This window comes from Dicentrarchus labrax, unplaced genomic scaffold, assembly GCF_905237075.1.
Source record: "Dicentrarchus labrax unplaced genomic scaffold, dlabrax2021, whole genome shotgun sequence".
NCBI lineage: Eukaryota > Metazoa > Chordata > Actinopteri > Moronidae > Dicentrarchus > Dicentrarchus labrax.
The window spans coordinates 9307636-9325538 of NW_026136705.1; the positions used below are offsets into that span (position 1 = coordinate 9307636).

The following is a 17903-nucleotide window of genomic DNA, read 5'->3' on the forward strand; positions in this document are numbered from 1 at the left end:
CACAACACACACACACACACACACACACACACACACACACACACACTTTTTTCCCAAAGGCAAGTCACTCTGGAGGATAAGAACACCAAACGTGTCACTGTCTCTGTCTCTGGGCTTTTAAAACAGCAGGGGATGCTTTTGAAGTGAATGTTTACAATAAACACAATGTCAAACCTGGGATCAGTGCTCAGTTTTCACAGCTGTGTGGCTGCCAATTCCAAAAATGTTAAATATGCTTTCTTGCTTTTGCTGTGGATCCTAGTGGAGGGTATGACAGGAGGTGAAAACATAAACAGTGGATTTTGGTCAAGGCATTATCGCCAAGGCAGGCGGGATATTGCTCTTACTCCACTTCTCAGTAGAGCCGTCAAAACAAAAAGATACAATAGCTGCCCGAAGGATATAATTACACCTCAAATTACTTTACATAACGATTACATCCGAGGATTTGGATGATACAATCTCTTAAATCCTGTTAAATTTTTAGCCCAATATAGTTTGCTGATATTTATTATGAGTGTAGATACCAATGGGCCTGTCACTGCTGATCACAGCGATTACTGCTGGTGTTAATGAACCTTCTTTGAAAACAACAAATCTCAAATTGCACCTCATCTCTCTTTATTTTCTCAAAACATGAAATTCTATACTAATACTGATTTTTACATATTTCTACAATAACATGAACAGATGAAACAACAGTGCCTGCTACTGAAAATAAGCTGTCTAAACACCACTGCTGATTTAAAGGCAAGTTGCTAATGAGTTGGAAAATGCTGCTGATGGGTAACTGGTGCTCACCCGCTCTGTGCAGGTTGCCGTCGTCCTCAGCTTTTCCTCGATCTCCTTCCCAATCTTCTGCACTGTCACCTGGGTCTGCTTGATGGCTCTCTGGGCTGTGTGAAGCCTGCAAGAGGAGGAGAACACAAAGTCACCCTCAGTCACCCTGATCATTGTGCAGAACCACACACCAGACCACAAAAACAACCCCATGTTGAAACTGTGGGTCCCAGAGGCCACTAAACTGGCTGGCATCGGTGCTATGACTACACCAGCAATCCATTTCATTTAGCTTGGATGTTTAGAGTGAATGTTTGGAGAGCATCTTGAAATATGATTGTACCCATGTGGAAGAGTCATTGTGCAGTGTGTTTGTTAATGCCTCCTTGTTTCTTTTTCTGATTTACTGGGGTTGAATGTCATTGTTCTGGCCCGACTGCTGAGTCTCCTAAACTGTAAAAGTTATTGACGAGTTTTGACATTAAACAAAGGACAAAAACATTATTGAGAACATTCCTAATAATAAAAGTCTAAAGTCCATTGGACCAGACTGATCACGTTCTTAAATACCACAAACCGCAAATATCTCAACAAAATGTTTAATCACTATTATTTTAAAATAATCTAACCACAATATGAGATCAAACGTAGTGTGATAGACCTGAACTAGAGTCAGTTCCAGAAAGCAAAGGCCAACGGATTAACTGAAACCACAAAGATGGACGCCTTAGTCCAAATGCCATGTCACTGTCATCACTGAAATAGGGAACAGCAACACCAGTACACAAATAACAAGCCAGCGCATTATTTAGACCATCAATCACATGGATAATTAACTTCCAAGTATGCTTTCTTCAAGTGCAGAGCCAATAGAAAAAGAGACAAACCCTCCCTCAACTCAGCCCAAGGGACTCCCAACAACCCATCTACAGACAACAATGCCACATGGTGGGAATGAGTTACAAGGACAAAGAGGAGAACTGGCAATTAGCAATCATTCTGTCAGAATGGTGTTAGATCATTCACTTCTTGCTGAATGTCTCAATGCCATGAGAGCTGGATTGCACAGTAATGGTCACCTTTCTTTCTAGATGAATACAGAATGGCTCAACTGTCTGGGCCCCAGATAAAGATGCAATCAGTTCTTCTTATTAGCATGTTTCTCATGTCTGAACTTGTGCCTTTTAACCCTGTGGTTTGGGTCATGAGGGTGAGGTGAATAGGGTTTTCTTTAGGTATGCACTCTCTTCTTCATGAAATTGCCTCATGAGTGGATTTAGTGGAAGAGGCTCTTTTTAACAGGCTTGGTGGGGTCATTTTACAAATCCTAGGGGGCTTTATTCTTATGAAACTCATTCACCTCTAGACATTACTGCCTCTTTCTGACCACCAACCCGCAAAAAAATTGCTTCTAAGACGATGTAAATTCCTACAGGAAAATAATTTCATATTTTCTGCCCACATTTTAATCTGTCTGAGGTGACAGTGATAGCAGTAGCAGATAGTACTTTGGAACATCAGGGCAAATCTGTTTTGACAGCTTCATCTGTTTAGGTGATTGCGACGGCAGAATCTGATATGGCCTTTTCCCCCAGGTGAGAATAGTTATCTCCTCTCTCCTTTTCACGCATGTCTGCCACCTTATCATTGCCTGACTCTTGGGCTAGCGCTTGCCCATCAAGCTCTATTACAACCTATGGGGGCAGGGGTTAGGGGGGTTCCCACAAGCTCCCTCACTGAGGCAGCAGTTTAATTACTGCGCAACTGTCCAAAGAACACCTTCTCACAAGCCATGACAACTTTCCTTTACCACGGAATGAGAGGTAACTTACAACACTGCCACAGGGGATTTGCAGGAAGTTATGACTAAGCCTGTGCACTCAACCCTTTATGCCGATAAACATCAGAAAAACAATAACATTTTCTCCTTTGACCGTGGCACTAGATCCTGCAGGGGTGTCAGATTAAACTTGTCCTTTTGAAACGTACAGATTTTTTGATAAACAGAAAGCATCTCGTAGAAAATCTTTAACAGGGGCTTTCAAGGTATAGCAAAAATACAAAGTTAAAATGGTGAATGTTAAGATTTACGATTAAGTACAAACACAAAATGGATACAACTGATGACCAGTCTTTTTTAAAGTCCTTTCAGTGTAGTTGGAGGGCAGCAGGCTTGGCAGCCTCGCTGGCCAAGGTCTCCTGTTTTCTGTTCATTTACCTTTACTGATTATCTTAAAATAAATATTTGCCATGGTTTACACGACGTGTTGTGGTCCAGCATCCGCAATTTTGCAATCAGGGCTGAGAAGAAATCAGCAAATGCAGATGTGTCCTCTGGCTCCCAAAGATATGCCAGAGAAAGACCAGGGATCTGAAGAAGACCCCAGGGAGTACACTGTTGTTCTTCTGAGAGAAACGAAGAAGGAAACCTCAAGAAGGCTACATTTAAGGCCTTGTGAATGGGGAGGTTTGAATGACAAGATGACAATGCACATAACACCTGAAGTTTGTTAGATGGAACCTTCCGGTCTTTCCTTGGCAGACAATTCCTTACCCATATCACTGCAGAGCTTTTTGTTCATAACAAATACTTTTGCTCAACTGCAAAACCTTTTATGTGTGACAGAGAGAAAAAAAGAAAGAGGTGCAGGCAACAGGTTGGATCGAGCAAACAAGAAGGCATTAAAAGTATACATGGTGCTCTCCCATCAGAAAGGTCTTCTTCCTGCTACCAAACCCATATCCCAAATGTATTGAACATCGTGTGGCTTGGCCAGTCCTCCAGCTGTTCATCACATGCAAGCATGCCCAATGCACTTGTCAAACAAACCTCGGTCAGAGGAAAAACAAGCCCAAGGACTAATGACTGTACTGAATTCATTTCCAGCAACCATAACCCAACACCACAAGGTGAACAGGGCAGCCAATTAAGCCATTCAGAACAAGTTCAGAGACATTTTGTGACAACAAATTGAGAATAATGTCCCACTATCACACCTCTGCCAGGGACAAAACCAACAGCAGCACAGTGGGAAAATCACAATAAACAACACTTCTAAATTCTGTCGGTATCTCATTGCCAAAGAATGTCAACACATTTAACTACCTGCTATTCACCCCACTTCACCATTGTCTCCATCTACAGGGATTGGAAGATAAGATTACTGGAGGTTCTTTGGCAAGCCTGCATATGGACTTTTACTCCTCCAGGCTGTCAGGATTTGCTGAGTTGCTATAAGCCGTGTTTACATGACAACTACAACAGAGATGCAGAGAAGCCAAAGAGATCTTAAGAAAAGATATCTTTGGTCTCAAAAGGGTCAAAAAAGGGGTCAAAAAGGGGTCACACACTGCAAATAATTATAGAAATTTGGATCCCCAGTCATCAGCGTGAGCTCCTTGCCCTCGTGGTACACTAAAAATCTCAAACGGTTAGTCATGGTTACTTATGCTGCCTGCTGTAAGCCAAATAACAAACAAAGAAAAGGCTTGGCTAGAAAGCAGTGTTTTATGTACAAAAAGCTCATATAAAGTTCTATTAGTCAAAGACTACTGTCTTTTGTTTGAGAAGCCAAAAAACACAAGACACAAGAGAGGCTAAGGCTAGGTTTTAAGTTGGGGTATAATTTTAGAGGTGGGAGGAAATGAATCCTACATCAACAAGCTGAGATAACAACACAAAGCACTGCAATGGAAGACCCAAAGAAGCTGCAACGCTGGAGACGAGAGGGAAAAATAAAAAAACAGGAGGTCTTAGCCTTGAGAGAAAGTAATTTCAGACAGAATAAAAATGTTGCAGGCCCACTGCCTACATTGAAAAAACAATTGTAGACCTCTTTTTAAATGATTCATATGGGGGTTGCTTTGAGTCCACTCCAGAAGTGTGAAATGAAAACAAGAGCACCCACATCTACACCTCCAGGGTGATTCAAAGCTAAGGCGGTAAGTTTGTGTCTGTAGTCTGGTTGCTTCTGGTTGAGGACCCCAGGGTCAGCCGTAGAGTCCGATCCAGCTGCCTGGTTAACGCAGGAACACAACAACGTCCCGTGTCCGAGAGCTGTGGTTGCAGCATCCAACCAACAGGTGAGTAGACTTCAGGGTCTGACTGCAGGAAAGCATTATCACCTCAAAAGCCTCTCTGGCATGAGAGACCCCCCACAGAGCTTCACCATCACTGTGCGCTGCTTCTGTTGACACATACTGTACATACACGCACACTCCACACAGGGACATACAAAAGCAAATCAGGAAACTAAAGCCACATGTGGCTCTGATCATGGGGGAAAGAAAGTTTCCCCTTCAGGCTCTAGAAGTTTGAGACAGGTTTAAACTGCAATGCCACAGCGCTGAACTGTGAAAGTTGTGCCCCAAGAATGATGCTTACCATGTGTCACGTGGGACACTAGAATAGACCTGAAACTTCAACATTCAGCATTGACACTGGTTTTGTTGTCAGTACAAATACTATCTAACATCTAAACATAAGCGCATAACTCTTAGCTGTCTGAGCTGAGAGTTGTGAGTAAGAATTTAGGGGTCACTCAAGTACTTACTTACATACCACTTCAGTGTAAGGTTCAAGAACATATAAGGCCATAAAAGATGGCCTCTAACCATTACAAACTGGAAAAGAAAACCACTTTGTTAATATACAACTAGTCCAATATGCAGCTCAGTCATGTGATGACAGTAAGTCAATTCTACCACTAGGCCCATCAGCTCTTCCCTCTCTTACTGCTAACACATTCCCATGGTAAGACAGAAGAGGGTACTTGGGATGTTGAGGAACATCTGAACCTGTATTAATAGTGTCTACAAAAGGAAAAAACACTTTGCTGAACAGCTGGTTCATCTTCATCACTGTCTTCTTGGCTTTCTTCCTACCCAGACAGGGGCCCAGCTCTATATAGGATGTGGCTCAGCCTCCATCTCAGCCTGGAAGACTCTTTGGAAGAGACATGACTTTGCTGATTGATGATCTGTACTCTCCCTCTTCATCTCTCCATCTGAGACGTCTTGTGTTTGCTAGCCCACATCACCATGCTACTCACACAGGCGACGGTTGTTGTCAACCAGAGCTAGGCTGAAAGGCAGACTGTGAATCTGCTGACAAATTACCCTCATTAATCAAGACCAGTGCCTTCTTAGTGAAGCAGCTCTCATCCTTTTCCATTAAAGGACTGCACTGGGCTAAGGCAGAGTGGGAGAGAGTTGGGTGAGAATATCTGACACTGTGGATGTTCCCTATGGGCATGCATCACTGTTCCTGAAGAAAAAAAGACATTTACTCAAAATTTTCTGGAAGAGGCACAGAAGAAATTAGGCAACTGGAGAAGAACCCTATTTTTCACTTCTCTACGTGATGAAAAGTCAATGGTGCAGTCCCACTAGCATACAAACATGAAATGCTATATATAATTTATGATGCAACTAACGCAAGTGAGCCAATAACAAAAGCAATTTCAACTCCAAGCACACTTCCATGAGCAGCACTCCACCTGAATGCTTCAGAAAGTTAATGCACTTTGAAAAAGGCAGAGCTCTCAGGTCAGAAACTGAGCAGTATATATGGTTATGTACCATGGGGGGTGGGAGGATAATCCCAGTTGGAGTGTACAGTATCTGATGAATCATTCCACAGTACATAATCATAAACCATGTGCATATGAGTGCACTGAGCCAAGGAAAAACTCTGACAGGGGTGAGGAGCTGCAGGCAGAGCAGTGTGTGGGAAGAGGGGATCAATGTAACTGTGTTAAACTCTGCAAAGTCCCACTGGATGTGGATAGAAGAAGAGGATGTGGAAGAAAGCTGCAATAATAGAAGAAGCAAGAGCAGAGGTCATAAAAGTTATGATTCAAAATGGGTTTTTTCTCCTGCAAGCTGCTGGGGAGGCAATGTATCCTCTCGTCTAAACATAAACCATGACCACTTCTAGATGAGGGAGCACTGTTAAAGTTCAGCTGGCTTTTGCATAACTTCTTCCATGACACAGCAAAGCCCTGTGATGCATTTATGTCCCCCTATTTAATTCTTATAGTAGGAAAATGTCAGTGAAAGCCCTCATAATGCTCATAATGACAGGATCCTTATCTTATTTTGAAAGTGCCTAACTTTAACCTTCCAGATATACATTTGTTTGCTTAAAACTGCACGTAATTACATTGTTAAATGATCAGGCTATGGTTAACAGTGGGTTTCCCTCTGGGGAAGCCCTGGTGATGCTGAAAGTAGTGTTTAAATCCTACCACATTTAAATATAAATATAAAACAACAAGCCTGTGTTTGTCAACAGATGCCAGAACTGCTGTATGCTGTCTCAAGCTCTTAATCACTGCACAAGGGGTCCCCATCTTACAAGCAACTTGCTAAGAAAATCTGTCTCCTTCTTGTGGTGTAAATTTGTACTGCAACCATTTTTCACAGTCAACATCACCAGGACTTAGATTCTAAATCACAAATCGGACGCCAGCCTAAAGATAGTGTCTTCATTGGGTTATGCTTAAATTCAAATGTTGGGGTTAAAATGTTCCCTATTTTTGTCCCATCATGCCCAAGAAATACTGTGTAGACTAACAGGCTTTGTGCCTTTATATGAAGCTAGAGACCAGAAGAGTTTCCTTGATAATGGGTCAAAATGTTGGCTTTCCTGTGGCACCCTCTGCTGGAACACAAATATGGAACACCCATAACTGCAGGAAGTGTAATCACATGACCAATTTAAAAGTAACTAAAAGATCTACTTGACGAAACTAGGGTGCAACTACCGATTATTTTCATTAGTGATTAAACTGTTAGTTGTTTGGTCAATGAAATGGAAGGAAATTGTGAAAAATGTTGATCATTGCTTCCTAAAGCCCAGTGTGACGTCCTCAAATGTCATGTCCAAAGACACTCAGTTTACTGTCATAGAGGACTAAATGAACCAAAAAATATTCACATTTTGAGAAGCTGAAATCACATTAGTTAAATTGAATTTAATATCTGACAATTAATTGATTAGTTAACTTATAGTTGCAGCTCTTGAAGAGTAGTAGTAGATGAGAAAAATCAAACATACTGTAAAGCATAATTTGTAAGTGGTTGAAATGATATAATATGATATAATACAGCTCATTAAAGTTGAGTCCTAAGGATATAATAACATGATGTCATACTGCTTGATGGCATGAACCTTACCTGAGCAAAGAGAAAACACTGTAGGAGTTCCTGACTGAACTCTGGTCAACCTGAAGCAGGCTGTTTTTCTTCCGCTCCGACAGATCCTGCAACAGCCACATGTCAGTGTTTCAATGCAGAACCCAAACAGTGTCCAAATAAAGCTAATAAGATTAGAACCGGGTATTCCATTATGATGCAGAAGCTCTGGAAAATGGACAGTAGGCTGTACCTTATGATCAAAGTCAGCTGCATAGTAGCCATCATTCAATCCAAATATGATCTCATTTGGATTCCTGGATCGAATCTGTGGACAAAGCAAGGCAGTAGAGGCTCATTGTGGGGACTGAAGCAGAGAGAACAAAGGACAGCGGGCATCTGGAAGTGCATGAGACTGAGCTATCTGTTTACGAGCTTTGAAAATAGTCTCGCTGTGAAAGAATGGCGATAACATTGAGTTACTCTACTGTATTTTATGATTGCTTTGGCTCATTTTTCAAAACAGTTTCAACAGCTATTACTAAGCACACAGATGACTGAATCAATGTGTTTGCAAACATTTCTTCTCATTTTAACATCATTACTCTAGTGAGCAGCACTGCAACATAATTGATAATTACTTCACCACCACTGCCATACATATAAAATGCATGGATAAAAGAGAATAAATGGAAAAGAAGGGAGGAAGAAATCCTGTTTCTTGCCTTTTGATTACAGTCAAAATGTTGCAAAGTCCTGAGTGTCTGTTACAGTAGGGGAGACTGCCCCACCAGGTGAGCTACTGGGGCCCCACATTGCTATTTTTATAATCTGCAGGCAATGAACTGCAGACTCAGGTCTGATGAATATAGGTTACTGTTGTTTTAATACCTATACAATGTTGTGATGCTCTGGTGAACTTACTGTGCCATGTATTACCTAATTTGATAGAGATGTTTTCATTTTGAGCGCTATGTTAGATTTTTGTGTGTTAAAACTGAGCCGAAGCATTTGTAAAATACTGTAAAATACTGTAAAACACATGTAAAGTACTAAAAAACATGCACCTTGTGTGTTTGGCCATGACATTAGATTTTCAGATAGTACAAACAATTACTTCAGTTTTTGACAAATACAAATGACAACTGTATTATATATTTATATCATTGAGACATACATATATATGTTTTTTGCTCTCACCACTCATATATCCCTATGTAGCCGGTACACACTTCCATCACAATGGGATCCCTTTGACAAAACTACAGTATATATATATTAAACAAATAAAGTTGACTATCATTATCATGTGTGGTTGCTGACCTGTTGTCCTGTGTATCGGAGGCCATCCAGATTGACCTTCCATTCTATGAGGAGCTGGTACTGTTCCTCCTGCCCTCCCCAGATCCTCACCACGAAGCAAGACACTGAGGTGTCCAGAAGGTCTGGCAGCATGCCAAAGTCCAGGCTCCGCCAAGTTGGATTCTGAAATGCACAGACGTATATAAGTAAAGACTAGCAGTGACTTGGTGAGGATAATCAGTGTACATAAGGATTGCATTAAAACTTGACATAACAGCTGATCAGCACAATAACTGCTTTATTTAATATAGTAATAATCAAACTTTAACTGAAGCTACTGTTTAATGTCAGAGAAGTAAAAACAATACAAGCGTGTTTCTTCATGTGCATGCTGAAGAGGTTGAATCAAAATCTGTGTGGTACTGCCATCAAATTCAATGTCATAATGCAATCCCTATCCTCAGTAAAGTAACTGAATCATCCTGTTCTCCATTAACTTTAAAGTCTGATCCCTGCTAAAGTTTGTTCTCCGCCCTTGAACTTCCAGACTGACAGCACTGAGTACTGGTTCTACAAAGCAATGTAGCCATTTACATCATTCAATTATGTACCATTTCCCTCCAACAGAGAGAAAATCTCTTGCTCTTTGTGTCACTTTCAAGGACAGGCAGGGAAGGCAGAAGCAGAAGTACAATCCACGGGGGGGGGGTAGAAAACAGAACGAGTGAGAGTCAGCAACGGAAGAAAAGGGGCACAGCAGTTAGAAGGAAAACAGGAAGACCAACAGGAAACGTTTCCCTAGACAAATGATGACGGGAAGGAGACAGAATACTTCAGAACGAATGTCAGCAAGGATGTTAAATTCAACAGGAGGAAGTTGTGCTGAGAGATGACAGGAGTCATGACTCCTGCAGTGCATTACAGAGTCTGTCTGCTCAGGGTACTGAACAGTACTCCTGGAAAGCAGCTTAGGTCAGCTCATGACTCGGCATCAAGCCCAACAGTAATGGCTTGCTATACTTGGCTGCTTCTATAGCTTTGTGTAGAGCTGCATGTGCCATGCAAAAAGAGTAGAAAAGAAGCCAAAGGATCACGTATTAATACACAGCTAGTTCATTTACACAACAGACAAAGGTTGTGTAAGAGAACACCACACATCATATTTAATTCACGTTGATGTGAGTCTGACATTTTATTCAGCAGAGCATGTTTCACAGCATGTCACTGTAGCTTAGCTATCTGAAAACCAGTTTAAGTGAGTTTATAGTGAAACAACATATTCAGCGTGGGCTGAATGTGTGACTGGCAGCAGGTATAAATACCTTAAATGCATCAGTAACATACAAGAAGCTTATCTTCCTTCATTAAGGCACTGCACATAATGACCAGTGTACTAACACACATTGCAACAGCAGGTAATAATAATATCTCAAACACATCCCAGGAAGCAGACATTAAGAGTTATACTCACCAGTGAGTCTCGTATGATTTCACTCTTGTAAAAATCTAAAACGACATCAAAGAATGCTGATTAAAAGGAGGTAGAAAACACTCATGCACAACCAACTTGGTTAAATCTACCCTAAAACACAACTCACAAAAACTCAGCTGTGCTTTAATCTGTCAACACAACACTGTAGTGATAATATCATATAGTGTAAACCCTTAAATCGGCTACACACACAGCAAGGACACAACAGTGACTTTATTGGATTATAGGCACATTCTGATTCACAGCTGGCACAGCTTGTGTCTGCAGATACTACATTTAGTGTCCAAAATCATTGCAATAGTACATCATTTTGATTTTAGAGTGGATTTTCCCATTAGAGATGATCACACATGTGCATAACAAAAGTTTACATATACTGAATTTGAGTTGTTACCCTCTATCAGTTCTCAGGAGCAACAAGGTGGAAGGTGTGTGTGGGAGGGGTGTTAACACTGACCTCGAGATATGCGGTCTCCTATACAGAGGTGGAGGGTGAAGTAAGTGTCCAGCAGTGGGGAACCATTCTTGTTGACAATGTTTCTGGCTGCGATGCTCCGGAGGTGACGCAATCGTCTCTGTTTGCCAGGGGAAGACATAGAAAGAGATAGCGAGAGAGTGAGGATAGATTGAGAACAAATAACAGACATCAGAGCTGTTGTATTCAGTTTCATCCTGATCATGTGATTGTCGTTGGTCACACTATCCTGTGTAGGCTGTTCTGAAGACACTGAATCCTAACTGGCACCCAGGACAAGTATAAAGAGGTTACTATAGAGATCAATGAAGTATCATAACGCCTATCCTATACATAAATATCCTAAACTCACACACAGAGGCAGCTGTGACTGTCTGCTAGATGTCAGCAGTTCAAATAATAGGGGCATGTCATCTTCATGGTTGACTAAGTAGCCAGTTACCTCGGCAGGCATGGTCAGTCATGACAGTCACATGAGAAATATGTCACAGTTTTTAGCTGCTCTAAAATGATTTATCACAGAATCTATATATCACAATGAGCTGACTACAGAAAAATGGGTCAGGATATCAGTTCACCTTAAAGCAAGCAAACCAGTGACGCAAAGTTAAGACAAGTGAAGACATGATTAATCTGTGAAAGGCTACTTCCAAAAAATGTATCTCTCCATGTGGTGCTTTTAGCAAAAATCTAATATCTTGATGTAAAATAAATGATGTCTGGAAATGCAGTGCAGCCATTTGGCATTTTCCCGCTTCAGAGAAACACGTCACCACAGCACAACCGCTCTCTTGACCAGCAGGCCCGGCCTCTCTCCTGCAGCCATACTGAGACTAAATCTAAGTCATGGGATACCCTATAAGATTAAGGGCCTCAGAAACAAAAACACTGATTGTTCTGTAAAGGACATTTTACCCCCCTTAAAAATGTCAGCGCACATTTCTGTATGTGCTAATGTGGACCACAAGCAGAAAGAAATGGATGTGAATTACCTTGTGCAGTCTGAAACTACTGTGCTGAGCTGGGCTCTCCAAAATAAAACTACACTATAATCAGAGCTCTTATCATTAGGGCTGCAATTTATGCAAATTTCATCATCTATTACTCTGATGATTATTTTCTAGATTGGTCTATAAAATTTCAGAAATTGTGCATCCTAGTTTTTCAAAATCAAAAGTTTTATCTTTAAATGTCTTGTTTTGTTAGTCCAAAACCCAAAGTTATTCAGGTTACTATGATATAAAACAAAGAAAAACAGGAAGTCTCCATATTTCAGAGGCTGAAAACAATATTTACTGCCACTTTCGCATAAAGAAATTACTTGCACTACTCGATTATAAAAATAGTCACTAATTGATGTCTAATTGTTGGAGCTCTACTTATTAGACTACAAGCTCAGACAAAGATCAAAGTTGGGACCACTATTAGTTGAATGAATGTCATAATGTGATCAAAAAGTCTAAAGGCGGTGTGTGACAAAGTTATTAGTGTGAAAAAACTGATAAGCTGGTCACAAGCCTTCTGTTGAACATCTGTAATTCCAACACACAGACGTCCCACTTCCTTAGAAAGTGGACAGAACAAACTCAATCAGAGCTGTATTTAGCCGGTGGGGGAATCACTCAAAATTAAACTACACCCTGATACAGAATTCATAAGCACTCTGAAAACTGATTTAACATATAATACCTTCATGAAGGTGATACAATTCAGTGTGTTTTATAAAGGTCTGTAGTCTGCAGGCTGTACTTTATGGTGTTGTTGGTAGGTATTTCTAATATCTAGTCTACCCTGTTTGATATATCATTGTTTCAGCTAGCTGCAACTAATAGACAACTGAGTGCATGCTGTTGCTATCACCATTCAAAGTACTGAATTATATACAGAGCCAAGCCTCTCCAACAGCTACAGTCTCAAAGAAGAGAATCTAGGGTGGGCAAACAGTAAACATACTAACTGACCTGGCAAGCGCTCTGCTACTCTGGGTGTGACAATTTCATGGCTGCCTTAGGTAAACACATAGTAATAAAGAACTTCATTCTACATGGTCTTTTGGGATATATATATCAATTCAATAGGAGATTGCAAAAAGAACATTCTTTTAGGAATACTTTCAGTTTCATATCGCACAAACAACCGTGAATTCAATTTTACACACAAGAAAACATTTTCTAAAAATAACTTTACACAACATAATGAATTCATCTCTACATATAATATTCTATATTGTAATTTCCATATAATAGCCATAAATGGTCTTTCCCAAAGTTGAGACCAGATAAACTATGCACACTCAAAACCAACACAGTTCGCCCCTGATAAATTAGCACTACAGCAAAGCAGAGCAAAGCAATATTTTAATATGATATTGATCATTCATATATATACTGATATATTATTATATTATTGATATACAAAATTGGGATTTGGGTTAACCTTTTCTGTGTGTACTGTCCTCTGAAAGCACCAACACTTATTTCAGCACTACATTGCTATTACTTTGATACACACAGAAGTATTGGGTCAGCAATGCAGTGATGTTTTGTTTTGTCCATATCACACAGCCCTACACCAGATCGAGCACTTTCATTCTTTCGTTTTCATTTTGTTGAGCGTTGGTTTATTTGAAGTGCAACGGCAACTTAAACAGTTTGGCTTCAAGTTGTTTTAAATGAACAAGCAGTTTTCATACTAGTGCAGCTGTAAAAAAGATTTTATGCTCACATAACCAAAATGTAAACGCAACAGTAATGTGAAGTGCACTGGTCACAGCCTTATGACCTTATGATATCCATGTGGTCACAGAACAATTATGTAGCATATGAGCACATGACATTTACATAAATTAAGCACTAAAGATAAATATGCTGAGGAAGTGTCGTTTCATCCAAATTACAGTGACATGTATGTTTTGTATATAGTAATAATTAGATTTATTAAAACTACAGAAGTTGTGTATATAGTAATAATTAGATTTATTAAAACTACAGAAGTTGTGAGATCTCTATCTGAGATGTCGGCTGCCAAGTGAATACAAGGCAATATAATATAATATGAGGTAATAATACAAAGTACATGGAATTTTGCTGCAGATAAATCGGGAACAGTTTATTTGGACAGCTCACATACAGATTGTCTAGAGAGTATTTGTAACATTTGTAATGTTTAACAGATTATCATGAACATGAACATACCCCAACCAAGATGTTTGTGTGCCTAAACCTAACCAACATTTTATTTGTGAAACAGCTGAATTGTTTAATCTCAACTAATAAGCTGTTGAAATGTTACAAATACCCTATAATAAGTTGTGTATTTCTAATCTGAATAAGAATGGAATATGTTAACCCTGTCCATTGAATTGAACTGTTGACACGGTTTGAATTGACACCCATCCAATCATGTAATGATACACTTAAACGTGGGGTATGCATTTCTAATCCAATGCACACTTTTACACTTTGTCATATTCAGCAAATATCTCCTCACAATCCGTTAGTCTTTCACTCTGTGTGTGTGCTAAAAAATCCAGTGTTTGTACACGGCCGGGTTCTGTAACTTAGATACACACAAAGTGGATCGGACAGAGGCACACAGCACTAACTTGTTATTCCAGCCATTCCAGCCAGGACTTGAGTGTTAGGTAAGATAAATTATTTGCCCATGGACATTCATCTTATTATATATGTCATTGTGAAGTTAGCTATAGTAGCAAGAGAGTTGTGAGTATTGCTGTCTGGAGTTGGTGGGCTGGCTCTCGTCCCCTCAGCATGTTAGCTGCAAACTGGCAACATAGCTAACATTAGTTACATTACTTGCTGTGTAGTTATTGCATTTCTCCAGAAACACATACCCACCTTTAAACAAGGGTCAAATAGTTCGATTTACTGCTGTATGGACAAACTCAGTTGCAGGCCCTGCTCTCCTCATCTACTTTGCTTTGTAAGACCTACTATGCGGAGTAGCTCATACTAAGCAAAGAATGCCACTCTGACTGAAAGCTGAACTTCCTGCTGTGTCAGGGACACCCACATTATGATCCCCAACGATATTCAAGAACAAGCAGGACAGCTTGAAGAAAACAGCTCTTGTACAAATAGCAACCTGCAGGTTGCTACTTGTACAAGAGATTCTAATCTGATGAATCTGAGACAGTTTCACAATTTACTAAAGTAAACTTTTGCCCATACTTTTGCTGTGAATGTGGAGCAACATAGGAAATGATCTACAGTATAAAACCTTCTCACTGAGGTGGACTGAGGTGGTCTGATGTACGTCTGTAGCTGAAAACCCTTGCAGCATAGATATTTGACTCGCCGGATGCTGTGTGCAGAATCAGATCAGATGATGGTGGCTCCTAAAACCGCACAGCAGTGCAACAAGCTAATTCTGAAGATATGGAGATATCCCACAACATGGAAAGCCCATTTCTCACTACAATTAATATCTAGCGTCTGTGAGACTTTGATGGACCGATGCTACAGCCTGAGGTCGGTGGCCCTATTGAATGAACTGTCAACGGCCAACTTTTACACGTCGTTTCAAAACGAATGAATGAATGAATGAATGAACAGACGGAAATGAATCTATAATGCTTCCAAAGACTCCCCCGACTTTAAGAAAGCTTAAATTAAATCAGTTCCTGGTATAGAAGTGTATTGAAATCACAATAAAACAAGCTGTAGGAGACACTATAACAGCACCGTAATGCCGTTTCCCTAAAACTGAGCTGTCACCTGCGTGCTGACAGAACGTTAAGTTAAGTTACCATTAGCAGAAGCATACTAGCTTCGTACTCAATTAAACTTCTAGAATGATATATATCCTCAAAACAGTACAACACGCTGATAAGGTTGGGCTTAAAAATGCCTAACACCAGCCTAACTGGTTTTAGTGTGCCAGCGGTGTCAGTGTACTTCCATTAATTTCTAGTAAACTAGCTAACTGCAAGCTAACAGTTGCTAGCTAACTAGCTAGCCTGGCAGGCCTGCCGTGTTTCTCCGGGCAGCAGTTGTATCTGACGTTGTAAACAAGTACATAACAGACTGAGACGGGCCGGGCCAAGTTCCCCTGAGTTCATTTTAAAGCAGTTCGTATTAACATGAGCTCGGGCTTTGCATTTACCTGCTGGGATGTGAGCTCTACATGTAAGGCTCGAGAGGATGAAGCTCCAGAGTTGGTGACAGAGGCGGCGGGGATGGCAAGAACCCGACCGGTGATGGAGTTCATCCTCCTGTCGGCATCTAGCAGCTCCCCCTCATTCAACAAAACACCCCATCCAACACATCCAGGACACTCTGTTTAAAGTTATCGAAGCTCCAGGCAGCCGCCAGAGACATGCAGACACGGTTGTTTGTGTGGGCAAAGTGCTACAGCAGCTGTCAGCTAACCAACGGGACGTAAACAAAGTACGGGCTATTTTGCTACACTTGGTTCGGAAATCCGTCTCCGGTTGGGAGGCGCGACGCCGAGGCTCCTGATTGGCTCAAACTAACGTATGTCATGTAAAGGCGGTGCTTGCCACTGAAAACGCGTGCTACTATTGGTGGTATTATCTGCTAATCTTCCAGGGTGGGCGGGTGTCCGTTGAAATCTGTCAAAGCTGCAAATAATGAGGAAGTTGCATAGCACAGCGTGACATGCAGCTGACAGTTCTACGGTAACGTCCAGGCCTTTTCTCACTTACAGTCTCCATTAGAGCTAGTGCAAAAAGTGACGAAAACTATTCAAAGTGCTCTTATACAGACCATCCCAGGGGCTCTCGTGAACATTATGCCACATATGTTTGAATGCCCAAACATTAGGCCATGAACCAACACCGGATATAGGGGCAGCTTGACACTATTGAGTGTGAAACATCTGATCAGTAATGTCCGAATTCTGTTCTCTATTCGGCTGACTTTATGTGCATAAGACCACAGTAACATTCAATTATTTCTCATCTTGCAGCAGGGGAAAGAAAAAGACCTCAGAGGGCCTCTGGATCCCAGATCAACACCGCAGTGTAAAAACACACTAAAAGTCCTGCATTCAAATTATACTTGAGTAAAAGTAGATTAGTATTATTAGCTCAAGTGTACTCAATGTATAAAAAAAAATTAAAAGTAGGCCTACTCGTAATGCACTTTATTTTATTCAAAGTGTTTTGTTTTTGTTTATTTTATATGTATATTATTTTATTGTATTATTATTATTATTATTATTATTATTATTATTGATTCATTAACTTATAAACAGTATTATAATATAGTTATTGTTGCAGTCGAGCTGGAGCTGATTAGGCAATAATTACTTACTGTTGGATATGCTGTGCATGTGAAATGTGAATCAGCAGTGTAACACATAACTACAGATGTCAGATTAATGTAGTGCAGTAAAAGTGTAATGGCTCTGTCTGAAATGTAGAGTATTTAATAGTATAATGGGAAAATTCTCAAGTAAAAGTTCCTCAGAATTGTACTCAAGTACATCAATTGAGTAAATGTATGTGTTTCCACCACTACTGGATCTCCAACTACTCTACATCTAGTAGAGTGGTAGTGGGACTGATTTCTATGAGCCTTTATCACCCTGGCTGCAGAATATTAAGCAACCATCAGGGGGCAGCATCAGCCACATAGAGGAGTTCTGTTTCCACTAGGTCATTGGACTTTACAAAAAGTATTGATTGCTTTCTGCTTTTAGGAATACTCTGTACTGGAAATAGCTTGTTGGTGT

At 40.5% G+C, this 17903-nt stretch overlaps 1 protein-coding gene across 1 annotated transcript in view; it reads right to left on the bottom strand.

Annotated features, from left to right (window-relative positions):
• Positions 1-16627, bottom strand: part of uvrag (UV radiation resistance associated gene) — an 87786-nt gene extending 71159 nt beyond the window's left edge. The window contains exons 1-7 of the mRNA XM_051401129.1: positions 16311-16627; positions 11169-11286; positions 10691-10725; positions 9241-9402; positions 8171-8245; positions 7960-8045; positions 802-907 (exon numbers count right to left, since the gene is read on the bottom strand). Coding sequence (XP_051257089.1) covers positions 802-907; positions 7960-8045; positions 8171-8245; positions 9241-9402; positions 10691-10725; positions 11169-11286; positions 16311-16415 — 687 coding nt within the window. The 5' untranslated portion in view covers positions 16416-16627. The remainder of the gene's footprint in view (positions 1-801; positions 908-7959; positions 8046-8170; positions 8246-9240; positions 9403-10690; positions 10726-11168; positions 11287-16310) is intronic.
• Positions 16628-17903: the final 1276 nt, after the last annotated feature.